This window comes from Panthera pardus, unplaced genomic scaffold, assembly GCF_024362965.1.
Source record: "Panthera pardus isolate Hobbes unplaced genomic scaffold, ASM2436296v1 HiC_scaffold_7, whole genome shotgun sequence".
Lineage (NCBI taxonomy): Eukaryota > Metazoa > Chordata > Mammalia > Carnivora > Felidae > Panthera > Panthera pardus.
The window spans coordinates 71647193-71663228 of NW_026527002.1; the positions used below are offsets into that span (position 1 = coordinate 71647193).

Below are 16036 nucleotides of genomic sequence, written 5' to 3' on the forward strand. Positions count from 1 at the left end.
AGTAATGCAGTCACGTAAGGAGTGACTTGTCCTTGAACACTCAAAACAACGCCATTTATTCATCAAATGAGGAAACGGAGGCTCAGATGCAAAGTGGTCTCCACTGCATCACTTACTCATGTGGGAATGGCTAAGGCCAAGGTCTGGCTCTAGTCACCAAATGACTACGTTACATAAATGGAAACCACCTCTCTGGCGGCTCCCCTGACTCACAGACATAAAGACAAAAGTCTGGATAATGCTGGAACATCCAGGACCAAAAAGCTTCTGATGAAAGTTGCTTAACCCAGCATCAGGGAGGGCTGCTGTGGCCTTACAGTGTATCTTGTGAGACCAAAATTTACACCAGCAGACTGGCTAGCAAGACCAGGTTTCTAAATTCAGGTTTACTCTCCACTCCTCTGACCTGGAAGCAAGGTCTAGAGACAGAGCCACCACCATGCACAAACAGCTTCCATAGCCCTTTTGGAAAGCACACTGCAAAGGGCCCGGGCTGGAAGGTGGGAGATCTGAATTCAAATCTCTGCTCAATTTCTTCCCATTTTAGGCTTCAGTCTCTACAGCGGGACTAAACTAGGCCTAAGTGGGTCCTCATCCCTCGTGAGCTTTCTCCAATGGGGCTACAAAACTCGAAGGTTCTTCTAGCAAGCCAATCACAGGAATGAGATCATATTTTGCTTCGCAATATTAGGAATCTCTAACAAGCAATCCAAGCACTGGTCAGCAGAAGATAATCAGTGCCACACCACTGAGCTGATATATTTCAGCCCAAATCAAAGATAGTTGGGGCACCCAGGTGGCTTAGTCATTTGAGGATCTGACTCTTGATTTCTGCTCAGGTCATGATCTTAGGGTCCGTGGGTCTGAGACCTGCGTCGAGCTCAGCACTGACAACACAGAGCCTGCTTGGAATTCTCTGTCTCCCTCTCTCTGACCCTCCCTCCCCCATCTAAATAAATGAACTTAAAAAAAAGTGGTTAAGGGGCGCCTGAGTGGCTCAGTCGGTTGGGTGACCGACTTCGGCTCAGGTCACGATCTCACGTTCCGTGAGTTCAAGCCCCGCATCGAGCTCTGGGCTGATGGCTCAGAGCCTGGAGCCTGCTTCCGGTTCTGTGTCTCCCTCTCTCTGCCCCTCCCCCGTTCATGCTCTGTCTCTGTCTCAAAATAAATAAACGTTAAAAAGAAAAAATTAAAATAAAAAGTGGTTAAGATAGAAAAATTAAAAAAAAAAAAAAGACAGTTGGCACGAGAGGTAGGCTGAACCACGTTATTAAGGCGTCTATTAATTTTTCTGAAAAACTGCCAAGTGATTATTAGACTCCCATCACCACTTTCCTGGGCCCCTCGGAGATCAGGGTCCTAGGCTGGGAAGTCCCAGACTGGACTTGCTCCAAGCTCCATGACACTCTGAGGTCTAGTGTTTCGCAGCACCCAGCAAACAGGCAGGGCTACGGATGACCAAGAAGCCAGGGGCAGGCGGCCAGACTCCTACAGCAACCCCAACCAAGGGCAGCAGGTCTTTGGCTGGAGCTGTGGGCTGCTTGCAGGCAAAGACAAGGTAGTCAACAGATGCAGACCAAGTATTCCAGGGGAAGCTGGAAGCCACCGGGTCCTTTCCACTTCTGCTGAGTCAGGGGGGTGCTACGGGTAGCCCCATCTCTAACTACAAATGGCAGAGATTTCCAGAGAGATCCAACAAGAGATCTTTGAAGAACAGAGAAAAGGAACGGTCTTTCCCTTTTTTCTTCTCTACCCCAAACCCTTTTATCTCTGGCACTAGCTATCAAGTGGGAATAAAAATCGGTAGATGTCTTTTTTATGGGCTCTGAAAGACAAAAAACAAAACAAACCAACCAGCAAACAAGAGGCACAAAAGACAGTGAAGTACAGAAGAAACAAAGGCAGTGATCCTGCATTCAGAGCCCAAGTCTATCGATTACTACAAGCGTCACTTTGGTCAAGTAACTTACCTCACTGAGCCTTACTTTACTCATATGTAAAAGAATAAGGATGCTACCACAAAGGGGTTTTAGTAGACAGTACACATGGGAAATGTGTTTAAACTCTAAAGATGTACATGAAAGGCAAACAGCATTAGTTTGGAACACGTGGCTAACAGTTTGAGCCTTATTTTAGAAAAAGCACGAGTTCTGGTACATAAAGCAAGTTTTGGGCTCTCTTGGCTTCTGCCACAAAATAAATGTATTCCTTGCTCACTGACCTTTGCTGCTATGTCCAGAGAAAACTCACCCTCAGTACCCCTGAACAGGATCAAAAGGTGGACCACAGAGCCCGGAATTTTGTGTAAGATAGCAACATCAAGAGAAGATTAACTCAGTTTTTGTGGTTTTATCCTCGAGCGGTCAGAGACAAAAAAAGCATATAATATATGTATTATACATATTATATATGTATGTACATATATGTATGTATAATATTTATATAAATCATACAAATATATATTATATACATACACATATATATTTTTTTAAATTTTTTTTTTAATGTTTTTATTTATTTTTGAGACAGAGAGAGACACAGCATGAACGGGGGAGGGGCAGAGAGAGAGGGAAACAGAATCGGTAGCAGGCTCCAGGCTCTGGGACATCAGCCCAGAGCCCGACGCGGGGCTCGAACTCACGGACCATGAGATCGTGACCTGAGCTGAAGTCGGACGCTTAACCGACTGAGCCACCCAGGCGCCCCCACATATATTTTTTTTAACCTCAATCAATGCACAGGACCAACCCTGATTTTATCTAAGCCCTGCCTGAGATTTACCTTTCTTTAAGACCACAACCAACTTGGGGCACGTGGGTGGCTCAGTTGGTTAAGCGTCCGACTTCGGCTCAAGTCATGATCTCACAGCTTGTGAGTTCAAGCCCCTCATCGGGCTCTGTGCCGACAGCTCAGAGCCTGGAGCCTGCCTCAGATTCTGTGTCTCCCTTCCTCTCTGCTCCTCCCCTGCTCATGCTCTGTCTCTGTCTCAAAAATAAACAAACATTAAAAAAAAAATTAAAAAAAAAAAGACCACAACCAACTTTAGCAGCTGCTGTATAAACTAACACTTGATGCTAAGTTTATCGGCTTTCAAAATTTAAGAGAAGTAAAGCAACTTCATTCTAGCACTTGGAGCTGATGAGTAAGGTCAGACTTCAAGCCCTGGCCACAGAGGCCCTATGTGTGAGACCCCACGGATAACACTGGAGGACCTAAAAGCATTTATCAAAGACTAATGACCTCTCGTCATCCACAAAGCAGATGATGCCCAAATGAACATGGATAAAAAACCAAAACTTTCTTGGAGAGCAAAGAAACACACACAGATGACATCTGACTAGCACGCGAGGGGGTGCTACAGAAGCAGGATTCGTGCCCAAATCCACTACTTACTGTGTGTGTGCCCTTGGGCAAAAGAGTCACTGTTGGAAGATGGGGTCAATGATAACAGCAGGGCACATGTAAGCATTAAGTAATCGTATGCATGGGGTTCCCACATAGTAGGAACGCTAATAACTGGTAACTATAGTCATTATGGAAGAAGCTTGGATAATGGATCTACATTCCACACCACTCCTTTCTTCATTCAAACATTTCTGTGGCTTCCGAAAGAACTAAACACATCTCGTGTGTTAAAACAAGCTAACTTCTAGTGCAAGACCCACATTTGTCAGGCCCCATAAGAAAACTTTTAGACTATGCACTTCATGAGGGCAGGGATGATCACCTTAGTATCCCTAGGGCCTAACACACTGCTGGGCACCGGACAATCTGTGTACTGAATGGATGGTAATTTGAGTGATTCAGCTTGCATTGCTGGGGTGAACATCCTATATCATTTCCCCCACCTGTGAACTGCCCCCTCCTACTCGATTAAGAATGACAACCTTATTTACCTCTTTCGCAAAGACCATAAGTTTCTCCATAACACAATCCAGACAACTCCAATATCTCAGCTAGACTGAGCAAAATGATTTGTGCTCCCCAGAAATGCTTTGAGTGAATGCTATTCCCAGACTACGCCCAAATAAGTTGCCACATCTGAATCTGAAAAACCATACCCAAGTCTCTAAAAGCACAGGGAAAAAAAAAAAAAAAAGTAATGTATTTAAGTATTACTATTAAGAACTCCCTGGAATGTGAACATGAAAAAAAACTAAGCCACTTAGGAACTTAGGCACCTCAGTTTCAGAAGATCAAAATCAGAAGGTACAATGAAAGTGAAGCCTCGTACATTCTCTACAAAGCCAACGAACTATATCTTTGCAGATATTTAGAACATCTATCTTATGTCATAATTGTTTAAGGATTTCCTAACTCTATTTACTTACTAGCCATTTGACCTTGGGGACAAATCACTTCATCTCTCTAGGCCTTAATTTTCTTCTCTGTAAAATGGGACACAAGTGTCCCTCTTCCATAAGACTCAAATGAGGCTCAAAAGTTCAATAAATGGGCAGAACATGTCCCCTCCATCATCACAAAAGATAAAGTGCTGCCCCAATATTAAATAACCAAGAGGACCTTCATTTATCATGTCGAATCTCCCTTTCACCAAGCACTAAGTATTGACCAGTCTAAGCCTTTAAATGGAGAGCGTCTCGTACCGTCTCCCCCCACAGTGGTCCTGGAATGCCGGCTTCCCTTCCTTTCTCAGCAAAACTGTCTTCTCCTAGTAATTTACTCATAATTTCCAAATGGTCACGAGTAAAATGGCACACGTCACTGTGCTCTGCTGAATAAGCAAAACACTGTCTTTTTGCCTGGAAAACACTCAGACATCAGGATGAAACCCGGGCAGCTAATCCATGCCTGCCTCCCAAAGGCAGACACGCATTGTGTTCCGTTAACTCCCACGGTCAAGTGGGACCCTTTGCCCCCCAAATGGTGAGGGAGCAAACTCTTCGCCTCTTTTCACTACGCATTTCTGACCCGTTTCCTAGAGGGCTCATCACAGAGAGATTTAAATAAAAGCACCAATATCTGCAAAGCCCAGCACAGGCTTTGCCAACAGGACATACCAAAAGGGGGAATGTGGGTTAATTTAGGGTTCCAAGCTTAGGGAGCTATAGTTTTTTAGTTGAGACTTCTGTAGGTTGATTAGGAACCTAAAGAGCAAAAAAAAAAAAAAAAAAAAAGTTTGTAAATAAACAGGAAGGCATTTAATAACTAGAACTAGAACATTTTTTACAAAGAATTCCAAACTGCCCAAATGAATTCTATTCCTAAGTTTCCACATCACCAAAAAAGTACCCAAAAGTCCTATTCCTAAGAATAACCACAAAGGCACACAAACAGCACTCTTAAAGTTTCCAACTATCTCACTTTGAAGCATACGTCAACAAGATTTTGTGGTTTGCCCCCAAAACTTTCTCTTACATTTTCAGAGTAATAGCCTTATGCCCCATATTTTTTAAGAATTGAATTCTGATCCTTTAAAGACATTTGCAATAATGTGCCCCTTCCTTATATGCAAACTTAGGGGAAAAAATTAAAATTCAACTGTGCTGCTTATCAGTAAGAAACTAATACCAGGTGTATTTCACATTTATGCAAACGGCAGTTCCTCATGAGTCCCACTTCATGACATGTGATTCAAGAGTTAAAAGACGCAGATGGGGACAATGACTTCTTGACCAGCACCATAGTGAAGTTCGGCAAAAGAATTACAAAAGGATTGTGGCATTCTGACTGAAACATTTACTGTCATATTTTTGAGAACGTGGGTATTACCAGCGTACTCTCACGTGACACTTTTGAACTTCTAGCCTGATTCGGATTCCTTCTGAAATTCATGGTGACCGCATTTGTATTATGATTAGATCTATTTTTCTACCTGACCTTGCAGAACAGTATTCATTTAAAAAAAAAAAAAAAAAGTGTTTGTTGTATTCACTTTTAAACATAGTTACCTTACCTCACACTAACATCAAGAGCAGCTGCATATAATTCACATTAACCCTATCCTCTCCTATTGCTGCAACATACATGGGTACACCCTCCCAAACAGCATTGTCAACTACTTCCCTTATCACACCCCACACAAACAGAATACAGTAACGCTATCTGAATGTGCAGAAATGGAAACTTAAAATAACGCACTGCTCTATTAGAAGACACTGAAAAATTTATCTAGAAGGAAAATAACCACTCAGTCTGATCGATGTCCCATCCTTCAGAAGGCATAAAGGATGCAAAATGCCCCTGTATCAGCATGTTCCAATTTATCACAATTAAATGAAGGACAGACCCATCATGGGGTTGAATGCCCTGCAACTCCGTTTATTCCGAGACACTAAACATCAGGCTACTGCAACAGACTGCTGACAAGTCACAACGCCAAAAAAAAAAAAAAAAAGTAAAATCCATTTACCTCTGTCTAGCTTTCAAACAAACTTAGGTAGGTGGTATTATTTCTCCCAATAAATTTCAAAATTCAGTTCAATGACCCAACATTCACTTCGCAGAGAACTCTAGAAGCATCCTTGACTGGCATCAAACGTTCAGACTAACTCACTGCACCAGGCAGGCACGAGAGGACCCAGCACGGAAAGAAATCTCTTTCCTTCTAAAATTTAGGACCTTGTGCTTCAGAGCGCCAGTTCTGTACTTAACCTGGCCTTTTCAAAGTATCAAACCTTTTCAAAGTAGCAAAGCCTGTACAAGAGCAGTTTGCCCACATTAGCCCAAGCTTCTAAATATGACAGAAGGGCTGGCTGTGGTAAGCTTATATCAGAGAGTTCCCCAAACCTCAAATAAACCAACCACAAGATAATCCACCCAGGAAAACGATCTGCCTTCCTAGGTTCCCCCAATGCTGTCTTTTCCTGTTGAAATAGGCTTGGCTGGTTGGAGGGGAGTGGTGCTTTATGGCACTTGCAGATGGTGCAGAGTTCCAGGACAAATGTCCTATTTTTATTGAGGTTCAGAGGCTTCTGCGGCTCTTGGGCTTGCGGGTTCCTCCCTACCTACCCACTGTGCCCTATCACTCATTCACTTCAATTTTAAAGGAAATGGCTCTGTCCTTGGCCCTGCCCAGGACACCCACAATGCCTCCCTGGAGGGTCTAGATAAGCTGAGCTGTTCTTCTGCAGTCTCGGGGCCCCCCTTTCTCCCGTTCTGGCCAGCTCTTCCCGGCAGCCTCAGGTCTCCCTTCACAGCTTATGAGTGCCCTGCGGGCCAAGTCCTGCTGGCGCAGCAGCCTTGGCAAAACCAAACCCTCGGGTGAAGGGAGCCCGGTGGGGACCTGTCTGCACAGATCTCTCTTTCCACCCAGGGTTTAGGAGATTGAATGGGTTGGAATCCTGGGGTGGAGGCAATCTCAGCCTGAGTTTCCCCTCATTCCTTTGGGGTTTTTCCACCGGCCCTTGCCTGTGCAGCTAAGCCTGCCTGGCTGAGCCGTGCCCTGGACAGGGGCATCCACTGACCATCTCCCAGTCCCTTGCTGGTGACCTTGGCCACGTTGCTTGGCCTCCCTCTGCCCTCTTGCCTGACACCACCCACTTCGCGGGTTAAGACAGGGTCAGAAGGATGCGGAAAGCGCCTAGCAGACTGTATGGCACCCATGAAGGATCCAAGACAGGGGGAGGACTTCCCTCTTCTTTTTTCTAGAGGTGTCAGGAGCTCGCTCAGTCCTCTCCCCACCTTCAGCCCCCTCCCATCTTCAGCCCCGAAGGGTGGGCGCCCCGAAAAATGGGGCAGGGGGCTGCACATCTTTAACTCCCCTCTTCGCCTGGAGTGGGGGTGGGGGGGTTCCGGAGGGGGTGTGGCTGCCCCGGCCCCCAACATCCCCTTCCTCCCTGCTCAGAAATCAAACCGATCCGACCGCGAGCGGGGGCAGCCGAGGCTTCCCGGCCGGCGGGCCGGGGTCCCCGATGGGGCGCGCCGGCCTCGACCTACCTCCTCCAGCAGCGTGACGGTGTTCCTGCAGTTGTGCAGCCGCGTGGTGAAGCTGGACGTGGTGGGCGAGTTGTAGTCCTCGGTGGTCTCGGCGATGAACTCGGAGACGGAGATCTGGTCCGGCATCCTGCCGGGGGGGCGAGACACAAGCGGGGGCGGGGAGTGAGTCACGGCGCAGGCTCCCGGGGCCGCGGGCCGCCCGGCGGCTCATGAACGCCCCGCGCAGCCCGCCACCCGGCGCCCGGCCTGGCGCGGCTCCCGTCCCCGGCGGCGGCGGCGGGAGAAAGAGCGGGCGGCGGCGGCGGCGCTCGGCGCGGGGCCCTTCAAACTCCGAGCCGCGCGCGAGGCTGAGGGCTCTCTGGGACCCGCCTCCCTGTGCTCATGCCGGCGGCGGGGGAGGGGGCGCGGCGCTACGAGGGGGCTCGGGCCGGCCGGCGCTGCCTCCTGAGACGCTCTGACAGGCGGCGGCGAGGACACCGACTGACTGAGCGCACACTCCCGCGGGCGGGCGGGCTGGCGGGCGGCGGGCAGGCGGCGCTCCCGCTACAGTCACGGGGACAAACAAGGAAGTGCTCTGCGCACGCGCCACCGCCCCCCCGCCCCGCCCCCGGCCGCCCGCGCCCCGCCTCCACCCGCGCGCCGTCTCCGCCTCCGTCCCCGCCCCCGCCGGCGCGCCGCCTCCCGGGCCGCGTTCCGATGCGGGCGCCAGGGTGGGGGGCCGCGGGGCTTGCGGGGCTCCGGAAGCCCGCTCCCCGGCGCCGCCCCCGGAGCGGTTACTTCAGCAAGCTCGTTACGCCAGCGTTCTGCGAGAAGAGGGACCAAAAAAAGTTGCGCGCGTTCTTTTTTAGTCCCGAGTGGGTGCAGGAAGCGAGGCCGCGAGAGCCGCCTCCTGCTGCGAGGGCCGCAGGCCGAGCGAAAAGGGTGCGGGCGCAGGGTTGGCCCCCGGGGCCCGGAGCGAGGAGCCGCCCGGCGCCCCGGCTTGCAACCGCGCTCTCGCTGGGCTCCCGCCCAAGGTCTCCGTGCAGGGTGCTCCCCGCCGTTGGAAGGCGAGTTCTGTGCGGTTTGCTTGGGTTGCTAAAATGCTAAGACAAATGAAAGGATTTTTGCTTTTGTACAATTTTCTAATCTTCCATTTGCACTATAATTTTTTTTTTTTTTAACCCGCAGGACACATGAGGGTCAGGAGTGCAAAAGGCATTTCCGGAGGTGCAAATGGCGTACAACGCTCAGCAGATGCCAAATTTCAGCGGAGAAAGCACCAACAGATTGCTCATTCCCTGGTCCCGGCAGATGGCTATTTTAACTAGCTCAATCTACTTAGGCCAAAGAATCCATTTAATTTCTCACCACTGATTGCGGATAAAATTGGTTTAAAAAAAAAAAGAAAAGAAGAAAGCCAGGCCCTTGGGAAGCTTCCCACGGATCGGTTCCTGTACTTGGACTCAACAGGAACAGCCTTAGAAAGTCATCTCCAAATGCGCCCCCTTAGGGCGGAAGGTTGGCCCTGTGGCCTCCCCTAAGACTGGGTTTCTGCCATCTTGTATGGTTAAGTGGTCCCTGGTCCTTACCCACAACTACAATGGCGTGCCCAAGGCAGAGACCTTATCTAGCATTGGTCCTGGCACAGAGAAGTAGCCTAGTGTCATATGCCAGGGCATCACCCCACTGTCAGCAAATAGTTACTAATGGCCTACTACATGTCCTGGAGATTCGGTAATGACAGTGTCCCTGCTCTCATGAGCTTACCTTCTGGTAGGGAAACAGACAACCAACAAATACGTGATAGGAGTGGAGTGCATATAAAATAAAGTGATGGAGGCGCCAGGGTATAAGGAATGATGAGAGAAGGCCTCTGTGACACGGTGACATCTTGGGCAGAAAAGGAAAGAGAAGAGAGGCTGAGTTCCAGAGATACCCTGTTGGCTATGGGATCTAGGCCTTTAGTTGCCTCACATGAAGATGAACCAATTTTTACTCCATGAGGCTGTTAAATAACAATAGATGAGAGGGTGCCTGGGTGGGAATCCGTTAAGCATCCGAAGCTTAGTTTTGGCTCAGGTCATGATCTCACAGTTTCGTGAGTTCGGGCCCCGTGTCAGGCTCTGTGCTGACAATGCGGAGCCTGCCTGGGACTGTCGCTCTCCCTGTCTCTCTGCCCCTTCCCCACTTGCACTGTCTCTGTCTCTCTCGAAATAAATAAATAAACTTTACACACCTCTGCTACCCCACAGACCAGTTGAGTAGAAAACCCAACATTAACATTTCCATTCACTCCAAGAAGGTCTTCCTCGAGGCTGGAAGTCAGTTTTGACTTTGACTTTGCATTTATTCTATTCTCCTCTGTATTGCAAGGGACCTAATGCCTGTCGCTCCCTCTGGGCTGGGTTGCTCCTTCCATTCTAAATGTGTGACGTATACGAACACTTGATAAACACGAGCTGTTATTAAAAGACCGAGAGTCAGTCAATAATTGCCTCAGTTCCCAGAGCCCTGGATTCCTGAGCTTTCTCTCCTAATAACTGATACTGTCACCTTGGGCCTCAGTGCCATCACCTGTAAAATAAAGGGGTGAGGGTGCCACAATGATCACACAGATCCCTTCCAGCTGGAGCTGAGTCTGTGTATACCCTTGGCCTGACAATGGAACGAATAAAGTTTATTACAAGAAGCTAAGCTAACTGCGATGGTAAACAGCCAGGGATTTCTTTCGTGACTGAATTCACAGGAGAGCTCAAAATGCTACCATCAGTTGTCTTGGTTTTACTTGCACATTAGTTTATACGGCTCCTCCTCCCCAACTCCTCTGGCCAGGAAAGGAATAGTGAACAATGAGATATTGTGCCCCGGTAAGTATATACCTCCTCAGACTGGTCTGCAATTAGAATTTCAAAGGTTCACACCTCTACCCACCATTTCTGGGGTTCATGGGCCATAATCCTCTTTAAATTTGAAACCGTGTCCCAGTGCAGGCCATCTGCACCTCTCATTTTCTCGAATACCTTGAAAACCATTCCTGGAGATCTGAAAGCAAAAAGGATGTAAGCAAAACTTAAAACGCTGGATTTCTTTGTGTGGAGCTGCTCAGAAATACACATCATCCTGTTTCAGAGCCAGGAAACACACACACGCATATGTGTACTTACGCATGCCCGGCTTTGTGTAAAGCACTTGTCGTCTTTGTCGTTATCATCATCCCCATCAGGGCGTGTTCACACTCCTCATGCAGTTTCTTACTCTGAGCCCTGCTGACTGGGGTAAGACAGAGGTCCTTGCAGCATGCTTTCTGTCTCCTTGCAAAGACGCAATAAGAAGAGCTGTGGCCTATCTTCATGGACAGCGATGGCATTATCGCCCCCAGTGTCATCAGGGAACCGGTGGATTTCTATTTCCAAGTACAGGCTTTACTCCGGCCTGCCAACTAACAACCAAGGGGGTGTATGTGCAAGATGGCCAACAACACACCAGGGAAGGGAGAGTAGGGGTGGGGAGTTTGCGGTGCTCCCTGAGCGTCGGAAACTAAGAGGAGCTGTTAGTGCTCTGATCGAGAGTGCCAGTCAACATCCCAACCCGACAGGATGGAATTTACAGCATTCATCAAAGGCTTCCAATGCCTTCATGGGACAGGAGAAACAGTGTAGGAAGAGAATATGCTCTGTGTTACGTGGACCAAGGCTGGAATCTCTGTTCTGTTGGTTATCAGCCTCGTCTTCTCAAATGCAAAATTAGCACAATAATAAAACTACACTACAGGTTGTTAGGTGAAATAAAATGAGAGAATGTGGATAAAGTGGTTGACACATAGTGAATAATCAACCAATGTTAGTTCCCTTTGAACTCCCTTTTTATGTGAAGTATGACTAAAAATACATCTCTTTTCATTCCGGGACTCAGATCTCTAAATTAGTCAGTCACCTGGAGGAGGAAAAAGGAGGTGGGGGGAAGGCCACATAGCAATTCCAAAGTATGAGATCTCAGATTTGAGAATCATCTTCAGAGACCTAGCTTATTCTTGTAAGTGTCCTTTGTGAAGTCAAATCCATTAGTGATGGTTTTGGACTTTGGAAGTAAACAGACAGGATCTAGAGTCCAATAGAATGAATACTAATCAGGATCAGAAATGAGTTAGGGCCATAAAATAAAAGCTTCATTTTCATGGAACATAGTTCCTGTAAAGAAGGACATTCTAAGCAAGGCAACTTCTAGAGGATAGAAGAGCGCATTTATTTTGCAGGAGCATGAGTTCTAGCTAAGAAAGATGTGGACTCATATCTTTGCCACATAGCAGCTACAAGACCTCGTTAAAGTAATTCACTTTTCTGGGTCTCAGTTTTCACATCTGAAAGATGGGAAGCAGGGATAATACCCATGTTTTAGTGCTCTGAGGATTCAGTGAGCTAAGCCACATAAAGTGCTCATGAACAGACAGTGCTTATCTTAGATAATATAGTAGGCAATACTTTTCAGATCATACGGGAATATTGAAAACCTTATCTGGAGATATAAATTCTGACATTCCTTCCCCCAAAATAAAAAAAAAAAAAAAATGGAGACTTGCTATGTACCAGACACTTTGCTAAGTGAATGGAATTAGAAGTTTGGACCCACGTGTCCTACCTCTAAACTTCATGACAACTTTATAAAGTAAGTATAATTATCCCAGATTTACTGGAGAGAAAGTTATGGCTACCGAGGTATAGAATAGCACTTTCTGAACTCCCATCCTGGGCCAGGCACTGTACCACTGGTTATGTATGCAGCATCTGAATTCATTCATATAACAGCCCCGATGTGGGAGTATTATAATGGAAACTGACACAAACGAAATCTCACTGCAAGTTAATATTCCTGAGCCTGGCATACTAAATGCAATGCTTTTGCCACAGCCTGCAAAGTCAGTCCCTTGACTGTAGCTCGCATAGTGCTACTGTTATTTTTCCCAGTCCAGGCAACCAAGAACGGATTCTTATTTCCTTATTTTACCTGATAACTTATGAATTCGTTTTCTATCATCTTAATGAAGTGCCAGAAGAGAGGAAAGCACTGTGGAATGAGGGGAGGGGGGCACAGGGAGGGAGGGATGCATTTCATTTCATGTGTTTTACTGCTAGGCTCATGTTGCCGTATTCTCCCTAAGCTAAATAAAGACTGCTTTTGTCATGTGTCTTGTATGAGTGCTTCCCAAGTGCATTCATGCAATTTCATGCAATGAAAAAAATAAAAAGCCTATTCTAGTCCCAAATGTACTTAATTTAAATACTCCAAGTAAACCACTCGAGCGTTCTCAGAAAGTCAAGAGGAGAAAGAACATGGTTTATGTGGAGACAAAATCTACTCTCTCTACCTCCCTGTTTCCTGACTGTTCCTTCTGATGGAGAGAAGAAAATCAGGCAGAGCGCTGGAACCTGAAGACTCATGGTACAAGTATCAACTAAGTGAACCCGGGAATATATTTCTGTCTGTCCTGTGAAACGATAATAGTATCCACTAACAATGGCTGTGCTTATTATATGCCCTGCACTATTCTGAGTCATTGCAGGCGTGACCTCGCCAAACAGCAGCGACCATATAAAGCAGGTACTTGTATTCTCCCCCATTTTATACAAGGGGGAAACCTGAGGTCACCTTGGCAAGTGGTGGAGCAAGACTGACCAGTCTGACTTCACAGTCCATGTAATTGGCCACCTTGCGTCACAAGCTCATCCAAGAACGTGCGTCCACAGCCCCAGGATAATTTTCTCTCCCATACGTGGTTATCTTTTTTTTTTTTTTCCTGGGGAACTCATCACAAACCAACTCAAACGCAAGCTTTGAGCTGGTCTGGAGGGCACTCCCCTTGCCCATTTCTGCAGCCGAGGCTAATCTTCCTGTGGATGTCTGCAATATAGCCTTTCTCACTCTGGATAAGCAACGGGGGATGGATGCTGGCTCTGTGCGCAGGGACTTCAGACTTGCTACACGTGGAGACACTGAGCATCTCCCCAGTGACAAGTGGCAGGGCTCAGCTCGGAACTCAGATCTTCCTACTGACTTTCTTGCACTACAAAATTCTCAGCCTGTCAATCCCTGAGGGCGCTGGGAGACTGAATCTATCCTTTTCTGTGTCTTCACCGACATCCCTGAGGTTCCTGGAGGCTCAGGCTCGGCATTTTACGAGCACCGTCTCCTGCAATCTCCCGTGTAGCCTAGTGAGCTACCATGAGAGAACTCCCCCACGGGCACAAGCTGCTCGAGGTCGAGGGTCAATCAGTGGAGAACTACTGTTCACACCCAACAGAAACATAAACCCTGCAGACTTCCCCCCTACAGAAGGCACTGCCCGGTACAGGTCCCCTGGGGCCCCCAATAAATGTGTCTGGGATTGAACTGGCTCCCTTCTACGGACTACATCATTTCTCTCTCTTTCTTTTTTTCTTTTCTTTTCTTTCTTTCTTTCTTTCTTTCTTTCTTTCTTTCTTTCTTTCTCTCTTTCTTTTTGAGAGAGAGAGAGCATGAGCAGGGGAGGGGCACAGAGTGAGAGAGACACAGAATCCAAAGCAGGCTCCAGGCTCTGAGTTGTCAGCACAGAGCCTGATGCAGGGCTCGAACTCACGAACCGAGACATTATGACCTGAGCCAAAGTCAGATGCTTGACCGACCTGAGCCACCCAGGCTCCCCTGGACTACATCATTTCTAATATGAGCAAAACAACCTCCAGTGGAGAAAAATTGTATTGTTATATGGGGTTCCTAAAAACTTGTGGTCTACAGGAGTCAGAGATTTTTAACTCTTAGTTTATTTCTGAATAAGAAACATGAGACTGAAAAATGAGAAGAACTTACAGAACATCCAGGTTTGTTTGTTTGTTTCTTTCTTTCTTTCTTTCTTTCTTTCTTTCTTTCTTTCTCTTTCTTTCTTTCTTTCTTTCTTTCTTTCTTTCTTTCTTTCTTTCTTTCTGTTCTTTCTCTCTTTTGACGAATGTGTTTTGTTTTCTGTTTAGACTTCATCACACTCATGTCCACTTCTGTGCTCTCTCAAGGCTGAGAACATGCCTCTCTTACGACCCTTTTCCATGGCACCATCTTTCAAATATTTGTATTTCTCCAACTAGACCGTGAGCTCCTTGAGAGCAGGAGGTTTTCCATTCATTGATACAGTCCCAGAGCCCCAGATGCTTGAGAGATACTCATTGAATAGATGAAGAAAAGAATAAATGAGTGAATGAATGAACGAATGAGAATTTACAGGAGAAAGGGTGTCAGAGGAATCGGGAGAGGAGAACTGGAAGGAGGAATCCTGGTTCTCGGAGTCGCCCACATCACTGAACCTCATCACAAACTATCAGAGCCAGTTCCCTGGAAGATTTGTGGGGAACCAGGGCCAGATCCCAGGTATCTTGGTTCCCAAGGCATTCCCTACTCCTCCCCCTTTTCCAGTTACATTTCAAAGAAGGGTTTAAAGACCGTGTCTTTGGAAAAATAGATGAAGCCCCCGTGTAAGAACCGATTCTGCTGGCCTCTGCATCACAGTGTCAAGGAACACGTATAGACATTCGCCTACTATTTCAACACTGTAACTGTATAAAATCTAGCACAAGATCAGTTAACTGATACCCCTAATTCTGAGCAAGAAGATTGTGAGTGCATGGTGGGACCAGAGTGGTACTCCTTCTGTTTTTATTTTCTTGTCTCTTTCTTCTCTCCAAAGCCAGGTAAACTGGGGAGCTCATGGGCAATCAGGATCACTGGATGGACCTTCTACCTCCTCCCATCCTATCCTCCCTTCCTCAAGAGACCCTTTATAAGAGGTAAGAAGTCATGAGAAATGAGGAGAGGGATGTTTTGTGACAACACTGGGGAGTGTTTTTTTTTTAAACAACCCTCTCCTCCAGCAGCCCTGCAGACCCTGCAGAGCGTAGATGAAACTTCTGCTTTGACCAAATCAATTTCTGCTCTGATTGACACATCCTTTCCCCCCCCTTCGGCATTTTCAGAGATGAGACCACCGTGTCCTGAGTCCCTTAAGACATTCCCCAGTGGATGCAGAGATATTCTGTTGGAGCCCATCAGTTCAGTTCTATCCCACAGTTACTAAACAGAAGTATAGCCTTTCCGATGGTTAACAGTAAGTGACGTGGATTCAGATTTCCGGAGTTCAAGT

General features: G+C 47.1%; 1 protein-coding gene across 2 annotated transcripts in view; it reads right to left on the reverse strand.

The window, feature by feature from the left end:
• ASAP1 (ArfGAP with SH3 domain, ankyrin repeat and PH domain 1) overlaps positions 1-16036 on the reverse strand; it is a 346825-nt gene that overhangs the window by 264486 nt on the left and 66303 nt on the right. For both annotated transcript variants that reach the window (XM_053896107.1, XM_053896106.1), the window contains exon 3: positions 7900-8026. In XM_053896107.1, coding sequence (XP_053752082.1) covers positions 7900-8026 — 127 coding nt within the window. The remainder of the gene's footprint in view (positions 1-7899; positions 8027-16036) is intronic.